This window comes from Rhopalosiphum padi, chromosome 3 (genome assembly GCF_020882245.1).
Source record: "Rhopalosiphum padi isolate XX-2018 chromosome 3, ASM2088224v1, whole genome shotgun sequence".
NCBI classification, from domain to species: Eukaryota; Metazoa; Arthropoda; class Insecta; order Hemiptera; family Aphididae; genus Rhopalosiphum; species Rhopalosiphum padi.
Genome location: NC_083599.1, coordinates 76,761,448 through 76,783,606, shown reverse-complemented (window position 1 = coordinate 76,783,606; position 22,159 = coordinate 76,761,448). Strand labels below are relative to the sequence as shown.

Genomic DNA, 22,159 nt, shown 5'->3' with positions numbered 1-22,159 from the left:
CTGCCGATAACAGTGCTGAAACAGAAGTGAACCACAGTTGGGGCAGGGTACACGATGACAGAATGACAACGTCGCACTATGACTTCACTCGTATCAATACGTTATAGGCCAATATGGTGTGATCGGAATTTCTTTATTCGTGATTCGCCTATTGTCCAGTGGGGCGGTAGTGACTACCGAATATACTGTATATGGTATATATGCGCTTACGAAAACATTCCTTTTCAACTGCTGTGCCATTATTGCCACAGCCGCTACTTGTATCACACACTAGTTGAACATAGTCATTCGGCAGTACTTTAGCGGGTTTCTACCAAGGACACGTTATCTATACCAACATCTTTATTAACATTCGTTCGCTAGGTAAGTAACGACGACGATGATATTATTAATATTACCGTGATAAATATACTGTCTTATAGCACAGATATCTAATAAACTATTGTTTTTTTTTTTTTTATCGTAACGAACATTATTGCAGTCTCCGCCAAAATGCATAGGTCTGCGGGATTGACGATGAGAAAACTGTGCGGGGAAATTGTATGTCCCAAATATCACTTGTGCCAGAACCACGATCTTCAGTGCTACCCATGTGGATCGTACTGCAATGAGACATCCAACAATTTCGACGCCAACATATGTGAGCAACAGTGCCAAGGTACGTTTATATTATAGGTATAACCACCGTTATAGAGCACAGAAATATATTCATATACCTATATGTTTTTGTTTTTACGATTTTGAAATTAAACACGTATAACATAGTGGTTAAACTACCTACTCTTTTTCTAACAATTCTCGGCTACAATTAATGCTTATAGCCGTGTAGGTCTCAGATCACACGAGTATATATTATGCTCCATACACAGATACTGGTTACACGTAAATGATGTATGGAGTGTTTAATAATTTACTATACATCTATTTAATTGAGGTCCTTTAATCTAAAATATTTTTTAATTCATATAAATCCAGAAACTATACCAATAGGTAACAATAATAATAATTAGAATCGTCATATCTGTTCACGCGTTATATTATTAAATTATAGCTACCTTATACATAGCCACGATACAGTGTTTTTACTTTTACTTATTATAATAATAATTTCCTCGTCTACACAGTAGTCTTTTATGCGAAATCAACCATGTCGTCGTTTTTGGTGAAAAAAAGTAATTAATTAAATTGTGATGATTCGGCGATAGCGCGCGCGCACTAAGAACCTTATTTTATTTAAAACCAACCTTCTACCCACCCTGAAATTCCGTCTGTTCACCAATCTTAATTACCTACGTAATTTCACATGTACGATTTTACTATACCCACATAACTTATAACATGACTCAACGATTATTTATTATAACAGTGTTTTTCAACGAGTGTATCGCTGAATAAATCCAAATGTGTCAATAAGTACCTATATATTAAATGACACAAAATGTTCAAACATTTTCCAATACGATTTACGAAGATTAATAGTTATTTGATATAATTTCTATAATCATTAAAAATAAATTATCTGTTATCGACATATTTTAAATAACCAATTAAAAATTAAATTAAAATTAAACACTATTCATTATACTGATTTGTTTAATGTGTATCACGAAGAATGAAATATTTGAATAGTGTGTCATCATAAAACTAAGGTTGAGAAACACTGCATCTCACAGTTCTGCAACCAACTGCTAATACCCACTCCCTTCACAATATAGCATTCACGTCCTTTCGATTACAATGAAGTTTGTTACCCGAAAAAATTTCTCCTAGTCCGTAAACTCTAGTAATCACCGGAACCCCGAATTACTATAGATACCTATACATACAATAATAGAACATTATACATCGTTATAAATGGATAAGGTTTTAGTGTTTTATCTTTTCCTCAGAAGATTATATTTATGTACATTTTATATAATTTGAAAATTTTTTTTAAATGTCTACCAAATAAATTAAAATTCATAGTAACAATAAGTAAATTTTAATTTTATAAATAGAACGTGAGCCGCATCTGATTATCTGACTATGACAAGCGCCGCGTGCAGCTCACGGGCCGCCATTTGGCCACCCCTGATATATAGTAACGAGGTGATATTGGTTGGTGGTTTTACTTTGTTATTTTTCTTATTGCCTAGGTATACGATTTGAAGGATAATCCCAAAAGGAATGTCTTACATCAGTATTGTTATCTATTGCTTGTACGTGTGTAGATAATCAATAATGATTTATAGTACCCGTAGCTGTGCATAATTGTTAAGTCTTATGCATTTAGGAGACGCGCGTTCAGAATGTTCAGATTACAAAAACGTGTTACATTATTTCAAAATGTAAAACATTTTTATATTTCAGGCATTCTAATAGAATTGTTGTTAAGTTAGTTTATATATCATATATGTATATGCAATTAAATTATATTTGAAGATCAACTGCATGCAATACCTAACATTACTTATTTTAAAATTAAATATAAATAAATAATTCTTGTAATTAATTAAACTAATTAAAGAATTGTATTTAAAAAAATAAAATATAATTAACAAATTTTAATTATACAACTACGACAACTTGTTTAAACGATTTTCGGTATTTTTTTTCGTGCATTGGGTATTTTAATATTTTTTCTAAGCTATTAAATGGTATAACTACGTACCTATATGTCGTGAAAATATTTTCTGTTATTTACTTGGTACAATTATTGTTTTCGGATGTTCGTGCATTCATTTTATCAATGAATTTTAAAACAAATTTGGACGATGCGTTAAATAATTGGTAGTGGCGCCAAGTAAAAAAAAAAAAATAACTTAGTAGCCACTAACTGAGCTGTACTATTGAAAAATCGTGCTAATTTCCAGCTCTACATGCCTAACGGCTGAACATATTAAGTCGTATAAGATATCAATCGATCAGAAATATTGTGCAGATAGGAACAGAGGGGACTCCCAAACAGAATGGTTAGATGGATTAACGTTATAAGTTATAACCAAAAATGTCCAAGTACTTTTAAGGTCAACTTTTCATACGCGACGAAAATAACATAAATTATAATATGCCCCCGATCCGCCACTTATTAATCCTACTAATCTCATTGCTGCGGCGACATGCGACGTGACGACGACGTCGGACCTACGGCGTTTGCCGTATCACCATTGTAATAACTATTAACTATTATTAGGTACTATATATACTAATAAATAAAAATGATCGAAATTTGAAAATTCATCTTCACGTTTAACAGTCAAATAAAATCGCGACTTTTTGTATAAAAAAAATAGCTAATATCATATCAAAAATACTTCGTTACAACTATATGTAAAAAAAAATCCTGTAGTGACATTACATTTAGTAGGTAATGATTAAACCTTTAAAAAAACGTGATTTAATATAGAAACTAAGTAAAATGCCATTTTTAATATTACAAATGCTTATGACGACAAATAAGATTAATTGTAAAGTTAAACACTTATAGTTTAATACAATTTATTAAATAATACTATAATAATAGAAACACATAAAATCAAAAATTTAAATCGATATATGTTGAAATTTTTGTAACTTTTGATGACAACGTTTTAAAGCAGGTTCAATACAATTGCGTACTTTTTACCTTTTTATTGGCCAAAAAACCACGATTACAAATAGTATACCTATGGCTTGTCTTTTTTAATTAAACACAAATACAACACTTTGAAGAGCCAAAACAAAGTTCATGTACGAAATAAAAGTGGTAAAAATTGTTTCATTTTTATTATTACCTAATATAAATATACAAGTACATAATCTAAATGAAGATTTATATAGATTTATATTAAAACATAAGAATAAAAAAGGCATCATAGACTTTATTTTTGGGTAAAAAACCAAAAGCGAAAAGACATTTCACCGAATCTAGGAAAAAAATCCACAGGAAAAAAAACCCCCGGAAAAAAAATCCCCAAAGTTTGCTTTGTTGAGTTTGCAAAGTTTACTTATATAATATAATTGTACACCCTAAACGGAGACAACAAATGTCGGTACAGCGTCCTCTCAATAGTGACCAATTAGTTTGAGTCCAGAACGCATAATAGCCGTTAATCGCATTATCGACAGATAAAAACGTTATCTACGTATCGAAATCATTATAGTAGTACGATTGACATATATCGACATATGATCGGAACAAAATTTCTTAAGTCTAGAACAATATTATTGGTGGTCTTTTTATTACCCCTCCGCGGACTGCAGGCCTATATTATAACGATAAATTATTACGGTTAAACCTTAGGCGGTTAGTAAACTTCTATAGTTCCTGTACATAGTTCAGTATAGAGTACCTTGTCTCTGAGTAATTTTTATATCTGTGACTGTAATTATGGAAATACTTAAATCCACTCAAGGATCTAGCTGTGTGATCAAGATAATATTATAATAGTTATCATTCAAATTTTATATTTTTTTAAAATTATTTTATATTATTATTTATTATTAAATATTATTTTAGAACAGTTAAGTATATCTTTGGGGATTTTTTTTCCGAATACCATTTCACCAGCCTAACCAAGTATCTATTTATTTTGAATTTTATTCTATTTATAGGTTATTATTAATTTTTCTAAACCAACTTTTCGTACACATACTGTTTCAGGTACATAATTTAGTGCATTTTTTTTAGGTAACAATTTAAATGTCCACAAATTTGATTTATTAATTAATTGACTAACAACTGATTAGCATTAATAATTTATCGTTTTTAATTTTTTTCCCAGATTACATTCATGATTACATTCAACGTTATGTTAAAGCTGATGAAATCCAAGGTGAGTAAATTCCTACAGTTGTAAATTTAAACTACAGTATTTAATAGATTTATCAATTTTTTAATATCTAACTCATAAAACATGATTTCACGACGAATTCAGATTCACTTCAAGATTTGAAATTCCTGAAATTTTGGATGACGTGTTTAACGGTGCTGTTAGTCATTGCGTTCATTTCATTTTTTTTGGCTTGGATGATTTTATGGAAACGCAAGAGGGAAACATTGAACATTGAGAACGGGCGCAAAGATTCGGGTTTCAAAAATAAAATAGTTTCTTTAAAGGTAAAAATACAATATACCTATATTTTTTATTATTATAACTTATACTTAGAACTATAGAGACTTCTAGCATGTTTTTAAATAATCATTCAATACCTTACTAAGTTATATAGAAATTTGTCTCATAGTAAGTACTAGACATTTTTATTTTGCATATTTAGTTCTTTTAAGTACATATTTCACATATTTTACTATAAAAAAAAATTTAAAACAATATGTGACAAAAACAATACAATTTTTATTTTAAACATACTATACAATATTTATTTTAAATTTTCAAGACATTGCAAAGTAATAGATTAAAATGATTAAATATCAATTATTAAATAATCTATCCACTGTGTGTTTTCTCAATTATTTAGGAATTGTAAAAAACATAAAACCCCGTCGGTACGGAAAACCACAATTTTAAAAAACAGGTTAATCATCGGCAATACGATTTATACACTGCTCTGGTTCTTTATAATCGTCCGGAAACGCATATTACGGTAAATTGATAACAATTCGTCTGTTCGTATAATATTCGTTTTAGCCTTGTGATAATATAATTAGATTAATATTTTAGATAAGCAGTAGGCAGAATTTTGGAGTTTTAATGAAAAATAAAATATTCTTAAAGCATAGATATTTAACATTTTTTCATATTTTTAGAGTATAAATGCATGTATATTTTAAAGTGTTTTAGAGGACAAGTCTCTAATAACCCTATGTATAATAGACACTGTCTCAAATGAAAGGAATTTTAGGTGGCGGCAACGACTGCCGCGCACTCAAGAGCAACACTTTATTATTCTATCACCTATATGGTCTTTCCAGCGAGAGAACTGGTCGGTCTGCGGCACGTTCTCTCGCTGGACAGAGTATACAGTTTATATTTTAATAAAGTATTTCATGACCACGGCTAATCATCAGAAACGAAAACTTAAAAAAAATATTTCCATAAAATTCTTATTACATATACAAAAACTAAAAAAATAAATTTAATTATTATTTATTTTTTTTAAAAAATCACTCAATTTTTAATTAATAATTATACGAAATACAGACAACATATTAAAGCATTGACTAGAACATTTTTGTAATTTTATTTATCTTGTGTTATTATTTAACACATATTAATATATTATATAACAATATTATAAAAATAAGTTCAGGCCGTTCTGTGTTTCTATCACACTGGTTACATATCATAAATACACAGCTGAATTATACTGCAAGATGTTATCAAAGTTCAAAGAAGACTAGGTACTTCCATTTTGAAAAATTATAAATAGCTCTATTCTATCCTTTATTAGGACATAACTTATGACAAAATATATTGTAATAAGTAATGCAATATTGAATTGTGTGATGATTGTAGCTTTAAGTCTTGAATATTAAATGCAAAGTTAATAATAGATTTTTTATAAGGCTCCCCCCTCCCCCCAAAAAATTAAGTTAGTAAATACGCCACTATCATCTACGTGTATATAAGACTTTAGTTTATTCTAAAGATTGTAAGTGTTTTTTTTCTTTTACACAGTTCAAAGACAACGCGGTAAGTATAATGAGTGAGACAATGGACAACCCTTTGACTGAGTCAACGGTGAGTTCGTCATTCAACCCACAGGCCAGCACAACAAACTCATCACTGAACAAGATGCCCTGCGAAGATTTCACACTTGAGGACCCAGGATTTTATCAGCTACGTCAACTTGGGGATGTGGAAAATGCCCCCCGCGATCCCTGGAAAACTGTAACCGGTGATATTTTATAAATGTATATGATTTATATAATAGATATGAAGATGACAATCACTCACCTACAATAATATAAAAAATTATGTATATATTTTTTTTTAATAATAACTATTTATTAATATTTTACAACAATAAAATATTTAGCTAATAATATATACTAATTTATTTATCTACTGTAAACAAAACTTAAGTTGGTGTTGAGTTAATAATAGTAATTTTCATTATATTATATTATAACACTTACATCTAATCTATAATAATAAACAAAATAACACCAGCAAAAAGAAGAAAAAAGTAAAACATTAGATTTAATAATGAATAACTTAAATATCTATTAACATTAGATCTTAAGTGGTATTTTTTCACATTTAAATTTAAGATTATTGAACAATGCAAACCCTAAATTATCAATTAAATTTTAATTGTACTTTTATTTTTAAATAATTTATTTTATATAATATACTATGATTTCACGCTTATTAATATATTAAAAGTATCATTACTTCACTTATTTTAAATAAAAGAATGTTATAAGAATATTACTGAACAATAGTTTTTCAGTAAAAAAAATGACTCACAGGTAGAGTAAATAACGTTCATCTTAATATGTCTTTGATAGCTCCAGATATATATTTTTTTATTACACATTTACAAATAGCTTTATTTTGCTGTCTAATTAATAGCTGAAGTATATATTATATAGTACCCCCTCGTACAATTCCATGTTAACATAATATTGATTGATATATTATAAGGTGACATGTATATTATAATCGAAGCTCGGGACTTATAGCACTTAAAATCTTTAAAATAAGCACTAAAAAACATCAGTATAAGCACTCAAATAAGCATTTAAAAAACATAAATTTGAGCAAGAATTTTTAATCAAAAAAAAAACTTTCTTTTCATATGATAAAGTAGGTAACAGACATAAATTGTAACTGTGCTAAAAATAATAAAATTAAACAATACAAAAATATTGAAACAAAATGATTAGGAAAAATTTCCAACTAAGAAATAACAAAATAATAAATATAAAATACAAACTTCAATTTATTAAGTGAATTATTTAAATTAAATTTTACACAGTTTACTTTTCTGATTGATTTTTATAAAGTACCTACATATTATTTATAAATTGCGAATTTTCGAATTTCATTTAACAAATACTATTTTTTAACTACATAGGTATTTTGTGTTTATAAATAGGATATTATTGACATTAATTGTTCTAACTTAAAATACAAAATTAATATCATGATAAACATCTTTAAAGTAGTCAACTTTAATATATTTAAGTAGATTTACATATAGTACTTCCTAATTCATTTAAAATTATGCAAGTGGGAGTCACATATTTATGTGTGAGCTCAGCCAAACCTACGGTTATGCGAAAGGTCTTTTTCATCTATTAAAATTAACACATAATAAATCCGAGCCAACATGGCTTAGAAACAATTTAATTATTTTAACAATACTAAATATTGGAAAATATATTGCAGTAGACAATGCAATAATATTAGATACATTTGCTAGAAGTAACAGGAAATACAGCTTTAAAATTGGCCAATAACTTTTTCTATATATAATGTTCTGTATTAAGTTGAAAATAAATAAAATTTTTTTGTATTATTATTTTGTTGTTACATTTACTTAGATCTAATGACATACATGATGTAATTGTATAATGTATATTATAAAAACAATTTTGACATTACAATTAATAGTAGATGAAATAGTAAATAAAAAAAAAAATGTGTATTAATCTTTATTGTAATTAGGGTATTCGTATGTATTCTATTCGAAATTGAGGAACCTAACCTGGAGGAAAAATTTTTAGGTGTCTATAGGTAATAAATAATAATAGACATAAGGACATCGTGATTTATGATTTACTATATAAATAGTTATGGAAGACAATGACCATAACTTTTCTCTTTTAAATCAAATGTCTCAATCAAATAATAAAAACAATATAATATCTATGTTTTCTTCTTTAGAAAAAGTCTTATTTTAAACCGATGAGTTATTTAATGAAAGTAAGTATAACAAGCAGTAAATTATTAGTATAGTTATTGTAGTAAGCAGAAATTTTAATAATTTTATTGTGTATACCCCTATTTTTGATTTAATAATGTAAAATATTCATGTTTTTAGAAAATATAGTGTCTTCTATTGGACACTCCACAAATAAAAGACCATCTGTATTGAATTCTCCTATTGGAAAAATAACTGTTGGAAATAATGACCAGAACATTTCTAATCTTCATTTAATGTTCCAATCAAATAATAAAAACAATTCACCCAATAATATGTTATTTTCTGTGAAAAATAATACAGATAAATTGTGATATTTTTATTTATACATTTTTTTATAGGTATTATTATTTTCATTAAAGTTAATTTATTCTCGTTAATTGTTGTAGATTTTTCAAACATTTGTAATAAATTCACTAACAAAAATGAAATATGACATATCTGGCATTAATTCAAAAACAAATGATACAAAATATATTCTTTTAAATTCTTTTTTAACCGATTCTGGAAAGAATATGATCATACAATATTTTAGTATTCTTAAATGATCCTTAAGATGAACTGTTTCAATAAAAGAGAATTAACTGCGGTACCAGAACTTTGGTTTAGAAATGGCTCTTATGCTTTGGCATGAAATGGAGTGGCTGGAGGGGCAAAGGGGGCTATATCCACTATAGTCAATGATATTGAAATGTGATAATTATGTTATAATTTTTAAAATGTGATAAAATTTCTATCAGGTATGGGCCAAATGATTAAGATTTTCATGATAACATGACACCTAATGATATTGAAATGTGATAATATTATGTAATAACTTTTTTTTATATAATTTTTAAAATGTACATATTAAAAATATGTATTTTATTATTTTACTATTATAAATCAACTGTACTGATTATTTTATTAATGTACAAAATATTAGTTTCAAAGCATTGTAAATATATTTTTTATGTACTTTTAAAATATGAAAGGGATATACATATGTATATGTATATGTTGTACACACTGTTATTTTGTTAGTATGCAGTTACTTTTGAGGTTATACACATACACATACAAGATAATGTGCTCATTCTTGTTATTAAAATGTATATGAATTGTGATGTCAAGTAAAAATTATTATTATTTTATTTAAGTATTAAACTATTGACTAATTGAACAAAATAAATAAATAAAATAATATTATTATAATATAGTAGTGAATAATAAAAGAACTCTTGTAGTTATATTTAATCTGAGATCTAAACAACTAATTATTAGGTAAGTAGAAATAATTTACAATTACTAAATAGTTGTTATAAAAATTGTAAAGTGTATAAAACAAAAGTAACAAACTAATTAATAATTATGTTATTTAATGTAAAATATGATAAAGTAATCAAAATGATACATTTATTAATACATGAAAACCACACTATAAATATGAATACTTATTAAGTAAAATATATCATTTTCTCAGCATTTACTACCTATCTGTGACACTTAATATTTACAACCTTCAATAAAATCAATTACTTTGTTTTAGAAATCATCAATATGGCAGAAAATTGGGATAATATACCAGGAATAAATCAAGAATATGGACAATTAGACTTAAATGCAACTGATGGTCAAACAGATGAAAATGATTGGATTAATTTAGACCAAAATATCAGATATATACCATGTACAAATTATACAGATTGGGATCCTTTAAATAACAATGGTCAAACCGATGATGATAAACTAATTGAAGAATATTTTAAAAATAAAACTACAATTATTGAATCTGCTGATGATACAAATGAGGATCGGGACGACTCGAATCAAACAACATCTGGTATTGAACGTCAAGCTGATACAACTACATCTGATGTTGTTGAACAATCGGTACATGATTTATTTATTTTAAATATAACTTTAATACATTGTCCATGTTATTATTAATTCAATGTTTTCGTAATGATTTGTTTCATATTTAAATTATAATGTTTAGCTTGCCCTTCATGAGGGAATACAGAGGTATACATTCCAAAATACATATATCATTAAACCACCTATGTTTAAGCAATAATTATCTCAGCTAAAAATGGATGTATAGAAGTCTAGATATATGATTTATTTCATTAGACATTCAAAATATAATGCAGTGTAATTCAAAACAGTTTATAGTTAGAGTGAATTCAATTGTTAACCAAATATTTTAGATTACATTTACTCAGTTTTTTTTATATAAACTCGTTTACACTGTTTTATGGTAAATTTAACATCAAATACCGATACAAAAAAAAGATTATTGATCAAACATTATATTTTTAAATATATTTTTCTACGCATAAGATTGCCAAAATGACAAATAATTGAAGTTCTAAAGTGAAAACATTTTGTACTGCAACAAGTATTATAATTATTATTTCCATATAAAAATGTCAATGTTTTAGTTTTTAAGTATTTGGCTAACATAATGGTGATTAAACTCAATACTCTTTATAATAATCTGAAATGAAATATAATTTTTATTTCATAGTAGCATGTTTTATTTATTTTTATGCTATACTTTATTGAATAAAACTAAATATATTATATTAAAAAAATGTTTATAAAATTATATGAAAATTAAATTAATGCATGTTCTGTATTCTAGAATGTTCCAGTAACATCCGAGTATGTCCAAGAAGAGGAAGAATGGTAATCATAGATTCCTACAACTACACCGAATTCAAGCCAAAAAATAAAAAAAAATAAAGTAATCTTAGTTATTAATTTACTCAATTGTGAATTATTACTCTTTATAAGCTCAAATCGATACAATTTAACTTTTGCTACCATTTAATCCAACAGTATTTTTTTCAATTATTTTTTTCAATTATCACTGAAAAAAATTTAATTGTTACCTATTATTATAATTTATTATTGTATAACATATATTTTTTTAGTTATACTTTATGAGTTAGGCCTGAAACTAAAGACTTAAAAAAATAATAGGTTTTGTTTTTATTTATTATTTATATATTATTGTACAAAATTGAATTTTTACATTTAATTATTATTGTATATATCATATTAAAAATATATTAATTAATATTATTAAATTTTATAAATAATAAACATATAGTTACTTACCAAGAGACTGTCGTACACTTTTAGCTACTCCACAATCAATTGGTACAAAACTTAGATGTGTTGCCCCAGGAGAGTGTTTTCATTTTAGATTATCTAACGGTATACTAAGATTTGTATCATCTAAATTAAGTGAGATACCAGTTTTTATTAGTGTGAATGGTTTTCCTTTAACAAAAAATATTTTTAGTTAATTTTGGCCTATATTGGCTTATATTGTTGGTACCATTAAAATTGTTTTTCCGGTGGGTGTGTATCATGGTTTTTCTAAACCCATGGATAAGTGATGTATTTTTATCAGACTTTATTGCTAAAGCCAAAGATTTATTAACTAATGGAATAGGTATACATTTAAAAGTAACTATTAAAGGTTTTGTTTGTGATGCTACTGCAAATACTGTTGTACTAAAAACTAAAGGATACTCAGGCTTTTCATAATGTAGTCAATGTACAATTGAAGAAGAATATTTTCAAAATAGGGTATGTTTTCCTTTTTCTAAAAACAAGTGCCCTAATATTATAACTCATGAATTATTTTTTTCGGGCACCCCTTATCAAAATTTACTGGATCCGCGCCTGTGTGTGATATTATCTAAACCTCATAAAAATGGACCATTAATTAGAATCAATAACAGTATAATTAAATATAAATAAAATTAAAATTTATACAAATACTTCTCAAGATAGTTATATATTAATAAGAAGTGGTGAAGTAAATAAAAAGCTTAAAACTTAAATTAACTTATTAACTTATTAACTTAACCTTAGGTTAAACATTTCGAGATTAGTAAAGTATACAAATATATACAATGAGTTCCTGAGTTCCGCTTGATGTGATCATTGGTTTATAGAATCAACCATTTATTGGAATCAAAATTTAAAATCCCAAACCAGTTCTTAAGTTATTAATGTTAAATTAACCTTTTATTAGAATCACTAAGTACCGGATAATTGAATCATTTTTAAGAACATTCTTATCGTTTTAATTTTATTTTAAACTTTCACCAAAAAGAATCAAGAATTGTTTTGAAAAAGTTAAAAGGAGCTATTCAAAAATATGTCGAGAACGATACTTTTCAGTTGTTCCAAAAGTTTTAGGTACAATATGTACATATATTTTTATTTATTTATTTTTAAATAACTAAATCATGTAATATTAACTGAATATGGATTTTAATTTCAGGCTAATATGAAAATGAAATTAGTAGATTTTCAAGTACAATAAAAATAGATAGTTTCTTAACTTTATTTTATTTTAATCTAATTTTAAACATACATATAAATATAAACTCATCAATAAAAAAAGATGTTTTACGGAATCAACCGGTTAATAGAATCAAAATGATCTGAACCAATGTAATCACATTAAGCGGTACTCATTGTATTATATTTATGTTAATATAAGTTGTTGTTTTTAGAATGCTTTATGTATTGATAAGACCCTACTTAAAGCTGAAATGCTTATTGTGAATAATAATTTTTTTGTATTAGTAAAGATAATTTTGGTTAAACATCTATTTTATCAGAAATTAACAAAAAAGTTTTTCCAAATTTATATAAGCTATTACAAGTAGCACTTACTATTTCAGTAAGTTCAGCTTCATGTGAAAAATCATTATCATTAATTTGGCGAATAAAAACATGGTTTAGTAATTCTATGACTAACGATATTATTTCAAATCTATCGTTATTCCATATTGAGTGAGACTTAGCTAATATTATTAATGGTAAAAAAGTAAACATTTAAACTTGATGCTATAGGTAATAAACTCCCAATATTTTATAAAACAAATAGTAACAAAATAATAACAAACTATACAGGCGTCAGACAAAAATTACTACATTCCACACAGAGTATGATAAAAAAGTAGTTGTAAAAACTTGGTAGTTTTATTAATCTTATGATCGTATATATAAAATTCTCGTGTCACAATGTTAGTTACGTCCATACTCCTCCGAAACGGTTTGGCCGATTTTTATGAAATTTAATGAAATTTAATTTATGCATTTATATGCATATTTAGTAGGTCTGAGAATCGGCTACTATCTAAGTTTGTAAGCTGTACGATAAGTGGTTCCGGAGTTATGGCCTCTTAAGTGTCATCAGTTGAGGTACGCGGCAGCGGTATACTCAACAGGCGTGGTACGGGTTCATGATATTTAGTTATTTTTGTTGGAATTATCGACTTTCATTAAAATCAAATAATATTTTTATTATTGTCAGATCTGTTATCGTGTATGCATGCACGACAATAATTCCATCAACAGTCGTATTTGACGTGGTGCACACGACCGGTGACGAGTGATGACGAAGTGCCGCTACCGAGTAGTTTTTTCCTTTATTTAACTCCGGTCGACTATTTGTTATTGTTCGTGTTCACGTCTCCACGTTGACGACGTTAAATGAAATAGACAAGCGTCTATGGCATTAAAAGTTACGTTTTACGACAAATGTTTTAATGCTTTCACTATTAAGAGCACTAACTTCCACAGATTTTTTTTCACATCAATATATTTAAGAAAAATAAAATTTTTTGCTTTCGTAAAACAGTCTAATATTTAAATATATATGTATATGTATGTGTATACAATCAAAGATTAACATACATTATCACTACAGGAATTCAATTAGTCCTATTTATGTGTGTTTTGCACATATTTCAATGCCAACAAAACGCAAAGGGGCTAATTTGAGACGTAATACAAGTAGACCCAGAAGCATGCGAAATACAATAGCCTCTTTCACTCATTTACCACATCCTTACACACTTACAATAATAAGTTAGTTATTTTTTTTCTACACTATAAATTCCCTAGAAATAATTTATATGGCAAAACAACGTTTGCCGGGTCAGCTAGTTAATTTATATTAATTTACCTAATAGTTATCACATTTATGTGATTCAATTTAGTATTAATTCACTAATTAATATTTTAAATGTATTACTAAATACTATTTCCTACAAATTAATGAAATATTTTTCAGAAAATTAATTAAAACATTTTAGATAGGTAGGTAACACAATTAAAAAGTAAAACATCTTGTATTATCTAATGTATAATAAATATGATAATATTTACTTTTTAAAATTTGTTGGTTTGGCCCATATTCTAATATTTCTGGATCTAATTCTAACGATTTTACATCACTAGACTCTACATGACTGATTCAGTCAGACTGAATACAATTAGTTTTTCTGGACTGGATTCTACCTCTGCGCTGTCAATGTTAATACAATTTGGTTTGTCTTCTCCATACTCTTCATCGGCATGTTTATTAAGATCACTGGAAACTGGATTTTTAATGGGCTGGTTAATTATGTGTCTTTTTCTTTGCATTATTAACAATATACTAAAAATACTAAACACCGTTATTCGTTAAAAATTGTAGGTAGGTATAATATAATAGTAGAATAGCGTAGTAAAACCGTTTAGTGTAAGGCCGACCGATTCACAAGCACAACTAACGAATCATACCCATTAATCGCGTCTCGTTAACGTTGTATAGCTACCACTATTATTGGACTATTTTTATCCTTGACAGTAAACATTGTAAGTAATTTTCCCAGAACCATAGACGGACGATGGCGATAACATAATAGTCTATTGATGATTATATTATTATAACAAAATATTATTATTATTATTAATAATAATAATATCGATGTGATTACTGAATCATTTAAAATTTGAATTATCAAATAAAATATTTTTTGGATATTAAAATAAAAATAAATAATAGGTTCAAAAATGTACCAGTTCTCATACATGGACGTATAAAATAGTACATTTTTATACAGAGGGCTATAGCCTTATACATAGGCGTAATCTGGAGGGGGGGCAAGAGGGAGCAACTGCCGCTCTAGACATTTTATTGAGGGGGCAATAGTATCGTTTTGCCCCCCTTTAAAAGTTATAACTTATAATTCAATTTCTATTTTATTGTTATATACGCATTAGCTATTAGTATATAGTATAAGTAAATTGTATATTAATTATAAGAGTATATTATTGTAGTCTGTCGATAACGAATAATGTGAAGGCGACTCACAGAATAGTGTACGCGGAATTCACGAGCGAGCCAGAGAGTCAGTCGATCCAGCACTCTTAAAACTAATAAAACTGTACGTCGTCTCGACGACCATTAACGAATTGTACATTGAATTAAATATTTCGACTCACATTAAAATTATATTAGTATAAAAATTCTTATAACTGTTTGTTGTACTTTCTCCTAACAAATTGAACCTCACACTAGTCACACTACCGAAAAAACAACGTTCGAACGGAACAACCCGGACGAGCACAACATTATCATTGAAAAATTAAACAGCATAATGGATTGTATAATAATTAATAATAATAGATTTATCGTTTTGACTTTTTGAGTGTCTCAGTTTATTACCTATTTATTAATAGTATCATTATAAACCGAGCGCCTTCATATCGTAATACGAGGAATTGCAGAGAGATGACAGTGATGGCATGGCGGGTTATTAGTTATTACCACAATAGCACAATGCGAACTAAGATTATTATCATGTTTATTTTTACCATTTATAAGGCCCGTGGTGCCAGTTATTAACTGACTACAATCAAATTATATTACTATTAATAATAACAACACAATAATCATATAATCATGTCAAGTAATATTAAGTAGGTATATTGTATAATTTTTAATAATTTTGTTGAATTTTATATCGTTTTATCAGTTTTATAATGTAAAATTAAAAAAAAAATGAGTTAAGAATTTTTTTATTTATTAATAGTAATAACGCATTTTTAGTTTTACTACTGCTTGCCCCCTCCCCTCGTATTGACTCCAAGTTACGCCACTGGCCCTATAGGCACAAGAGCCATTTATAAACCAAAATGCTGGTACCGCAGGTCCGCAGCTAATTTGTTATTGTCTTTAAACAATACAACAATCTACATTCTATAAAATTAAAAAAAATATATTGTTTTATTATGTTATAAACATATTAAAGTGTATTATATTAATCCAAACGTTAATTAATAATATTCAGGTTCTGTCGTTCTGAATATCACTGTGATATCACAATAAAATATTACAAATAAAACAAATAATACCTACATAATATTAATATAGAACTTATTTAAATTATATAGGTACACTAGATAGAGATCTATCTTAATATAAATATTATATTGTTATAATAAAATAAGTATGTACAATTATTAATTACTAAATATTTAAATTATCGGTACATAATTCAATAATTGTACAATGTGCAAATATTATAAAAATTAGGTTTTATTTATTGTTAAATTAGTAACATTCAAAGCTATTATTAATCCTAAATAATTTTATTTGAATACTAAAAATAATATTTACATAACTATAACATCCGATATTCTTAATTGACTTGAATTTGCTGAAAGATTTTTCACAACGAATATAATATCAAGTTCGGGTGATTTCAATGGTTTAATAAACATATCTTCTTTTCTTGTAAAGGCATGGCCAACAAACATTTCATTATCTAGCAGAAATTTGTTAATTTTAACAGTAGTTCCATTATCTTTATGTTAAAACAAAAAAATCAGGCTCTTTAACTTTAAGCTTATAAGTTTATCATTATCTCTATTATAAGTAGTAGTATTGTTGTTCTTTATACCGCCTAACTATTTGTTGTACCTAATACTTGTTTTCCTAGCCACTGTTGTTAATAAGTAGGTGTTAGAAATAACTTTTTGATACAATTAATTTTAAAAAGAGTATCGTTCTGCTGTATAGTAAAGGTGGAGAGTATGTCACTATAATGGATGTGTTAAATTTGAATGCAATATTGAAATTACTGGTAGGTATCATTATTCATTGTATCATTGTATCATTATATACGAAAAACGATTCTGAACTATATCCTCTAGTATATATTCTAGTATATATTATATTATTAAGTACCTATATTTAAATTGTAATTTATTTTTCTCAGCTATTGGTGAAAATTTCAAGTTTCTACGACTAATACTTTTTGAATAACGACAAATATTTTAAATCGTTTTAGGATATATCGTTATTTTACGCGATTTCGTAAAAAATTAATTTTCATACGCTCATAAATTGTTTTCTATATTGATGTTGGAGTTTTTTTACAGTTATTTGGAGAAAAAATTATGGAGAAGTTTTTTAGTCTTAGATGTAAATCACAAAAATTATATGAATTTTCAACTTAAAAATTCCTTACAAATTTTTGCGATTTTGACATATTTTGTAAACATTTGAACTTTAAATGCTTAAAAACAAAAATTGTGACTAACGATTTTTGTTTTTTTTTTACTATAATAAATGCAACTTATAATAAACTTGTATTCAATTTTAAAGATATTTGGAAAGTAAAATTTATTTATAAGCATTATAAGAAAAAAATGTAGACAAATCGAAAATTCTAATTGTCTATAAATAGCTTAAGAAAATTCTAAATATTTTGAAAATTTAATCGTAAATAGATAACGCTAATATAAACGTTTTTTAAAATTTCAAGTATTTACAATGATTCATTTTTGAGTTACAGCCAGTCGATATTTTAACTAATATACCTACTGGGCGACATTAAATGTTGCCTAGAGAAAATTTTTTGTCGCCTAGCAGATGATGTATTTAATTACTGGGCGACAACGATATTTTGTCAAAATGACAATGTTTGAAATTATTATATAATTTATTTAATAATACTATTTTTTATGTTTAATTATATGTTGTCATTTACTCATTTATTTATATATATATATCATTTCGTTTGATAATTTGAATTTTGGAAGTACAAATTTAATAATTATTTAGAATGGAAAACCTATGTGACCGTTCACCGTAGGTACCCAATACCCATAGAATAATAATAAAAATTTATTCCATGCGAAAATATAACATGTTTCATCTGGTCTTCAGTCTTTCCACCAAATATCTACAAATTAATTGTTTTCGATTTTATTTTAGTCATTGTTCCTACAGGCTACAAGCTATAATAGCTAAAATGTATTTCACTTTAAACCAGGAGTTTCCAACCTACAGACCACTAATTTATGTTGTTAAGATAATATATTAGGTTCCATAGTTTTTAATTTATTTAATTTATTAATTTTTTCATTTGATGTTATTCATTGAACTCGTGATCAATGGGTTTTTCTAACTGCGCAAGTATACAGTAATACAGTAGGTAAATAATATTGAATTATATATTTAATACAAAAAAGTTTTTTTAGGCTCATAATATTTGTTGATTTTAATTTTTGATTATGACATATAGAGTGAATTTATTTTTTTAATGTCACCCAGTAAAAATTCCCTAAAATATCCACTGGTTACAGCAAAAAAAAAAAAAAAAATCGATTTTGTCAAAAACTGGTTGTGCGTAAAAATTCCCGTTTTTCCGTTACTTTTTCAGGGTTTTCCTGATGCTTTTGAAAACTACTGGATAATTTTTACTTTTGACCTCCCCCCAAAGTACCAACTAGATTCAATTTCCTTTTCAGAGAGGGGCTGAAGTCAAAAATCAAAGCATTATTACTATTCCAAAACGTGATGACAGACATAAAAATTTAAAAATAACACACATCATTGTAAATTTGTAAAATTAATACATTCATCTCTTCGTTCATAATCTAAAATATAATAATAATAGGAAAATAATACTAAAAGTTTAAAATTATTAAGATTAATAATTGCATTAACACATTGAACACAAAAACTTAAACAATGACGTATTAGGTATAATGGTAGGAATGCGATACATAGTCATAGTACCTAACAGTATTAAAAGTACATATATTATTATTGGTATGGTATACATTGGTAATAAATAATAATACATTATACATAGCTGTAGGTAGTTAGTATATTTAATTATATAGTAATATAATAAATTATTATATATGTAGTTACAATAGCTACCTATTATAGGAAAAATATGAAATTCTTACCTGATAGTGATATATTGTTCCACCAAAACTTCTGAAACCGAAAAAATTATATTTCTAACAAAATTCCCAAACTTAGTAACTATAAAATTAAGTTAATTGTTATTTCTCGTTGAAATTATATTTATAATCATTTTTTTTTTCAATAATTTCTTAAAGACGTAGAAGGTAGAAGATAAACAAAAACCCTCAAACATTTTCATATTCCATGCGATATGTTTATTGATTTTTATATTGTTAATGCTGATCGCTTAATTTTAATACATTATGATTTTACCACTAATAAACACTTATTTTCAATAAGAAGATTAGTTTTCTACACAATTTTAGTAATGTTCTTAAAGTGAGTTCTTTAAACTATATTGTTTTTAAATTTAATTAATATATATATTAAGCAATACATAAGTAGTACATGCTAAAGTAAATAAGTATATCAATAATTGTATATAGCTTAAATCGAATATAACATAATATGTAAGTTGTAAGTAATTATAATGATTAATGATTTAAAATATCTCAAAAGTTTAAATGCATGGACATCAATACATCATCCCATCCATTTCTAAATCGATTTATCAATCACATTTGAATTGCTTTACCAAAACTAAATTTTTATTTTTTGTTTTGTTTATAGAACAAAAACCGAAGTAATTATATATGCTTAAGTAACAATATTATATTAATGACATGTTGCAGTTGCCAAAAGTAGTAGAAGTCATGGAAGTTTTTGGTAAAGGAGAAGTGGATCCTATTTTACTGAATCATGCAAAGGTTTTAAAAACTTAAAATGCACCTAAATAATTATACATATCGTATATATAAACAATTAAAGGTACTGGTCTAGTTGACTCTCGCCAAAAAAGTATTCCTCCGCTACTCATGCAGGTTTAAATGACGTCTGTTACTTACATCTGTAGTATTTTAAAATTTATAAAAAAAAAAATGACATGAAAACTATTTAAAGCATTTATCATACTTACTATATTTTTAGATTGTACCTACACTTAAATTAAAAATATGTATTCTATCATAAATAGGTCACCTATTATAGGTGGCCAAAATTCTAATACAGTCGAACCTTTATTTCACAAAATTCTCTATATAACGAAATATTTTATGGAATCATGAAATTTTCATTCGAAAACGTTTCTAACTAACGAATAAAATTTGTGTTACTTTTCTTCAACAAACGCAAAAACTATTATTATTTATAGAGTACACACTCATCGTGAGTACTTATTGTATGCTATTATACTTCGTTAAATTTTATCACCTAAGATTATTGTTATAGATATATAAGAGACAATATATTATAAAACCTATAAAATCAAATGTCGCCAACTAGCCGTCGCTGGTTGTTTTTGTATTTTAGTTAATTCATTAATACTTATCTATATTGCATAGAAATTATTAAATACATACATACATATTCGCATAAATTTCGTACAGTAAAAAACAGTTTACTTTTGAGTTATTATAAGGGTCGGGTTGTTAAATATTATAAGCTTGCCAGAAATCAGATAAAATGGTAGATTCAACTCGTGTATACGTTCATAAATTATTAGCAATAACTTATTTTCCAACCGATTAGGTACACATACAACGAAGCACTCATTGTTCTTATTTCATATGCCACCAAAATATATTACCCATTGCTTCAGTATTCAACCCGTATTACCTACTTGTGGTAACAAGTAACACAATTACAAATGTGGCAAATAAATTCTCATTGATCTCAACAATACAACCAGCACCTTCTATTTTTAAATCACCTTAAGAAAGTTTCCATACACATACTTCACTAATAAAGTTATACTAATCTATTACAGTAGATTTGCTCATCCCGATTTCGCAATTACATAAAGTCCATTGATGTTACTGTCACTCCGTGCATTCAGTGCACCGTGTCGTGATAAATAGTTCTAAATTTAAATATATGATTTTTTAAATCATAGAATTCTCTTTAAATCCAAACTTTCAGCTAAAAAAACGTCTTTTTTATTGTTATAATATTCGCTCTCACTGCTCTCATGATGTTATTAATTGTAACTATAATGATTTACAAAAAGTGGATTATAAATATTTGGGTAATAAATTAAAATGGATGTATCATATTAATAATTTAATTTCTAATTTCCATACATTTTTCAATTTCTTTAAGGATGTAAAACAATATTTTAATATTAAAATAAAGAGAATCATTGACATTGATTCGATGTAAAATATTTTTAGTTATGGATTAATGTTTTGGAGTTGTGCTTATAAT

At 26.5% G+C, this 22,159-nt stretch overlaps 1 protein-coding gene across 1 annotated transcript; it reads left to right on the top strand.

The window, feature by feature from the left end:
• The first annotated feature begins 492 nt into the window (after positions 1–492).
• On the top strand, positions 493–6,813 carry LOC132925745 (uncharacterized). The gene is given in 5 exon segments (XM_060990113.1): positions 493–658; positions 4,743–4,793; positions 4,896–5,077; positions 6,597–6,740; positions 6,742–6,813. Coding segments are annotated over 5 exon segments (615 nt in total).
• Positions 6,814–22,159: the final 15,346 nt, after the last annotated feature.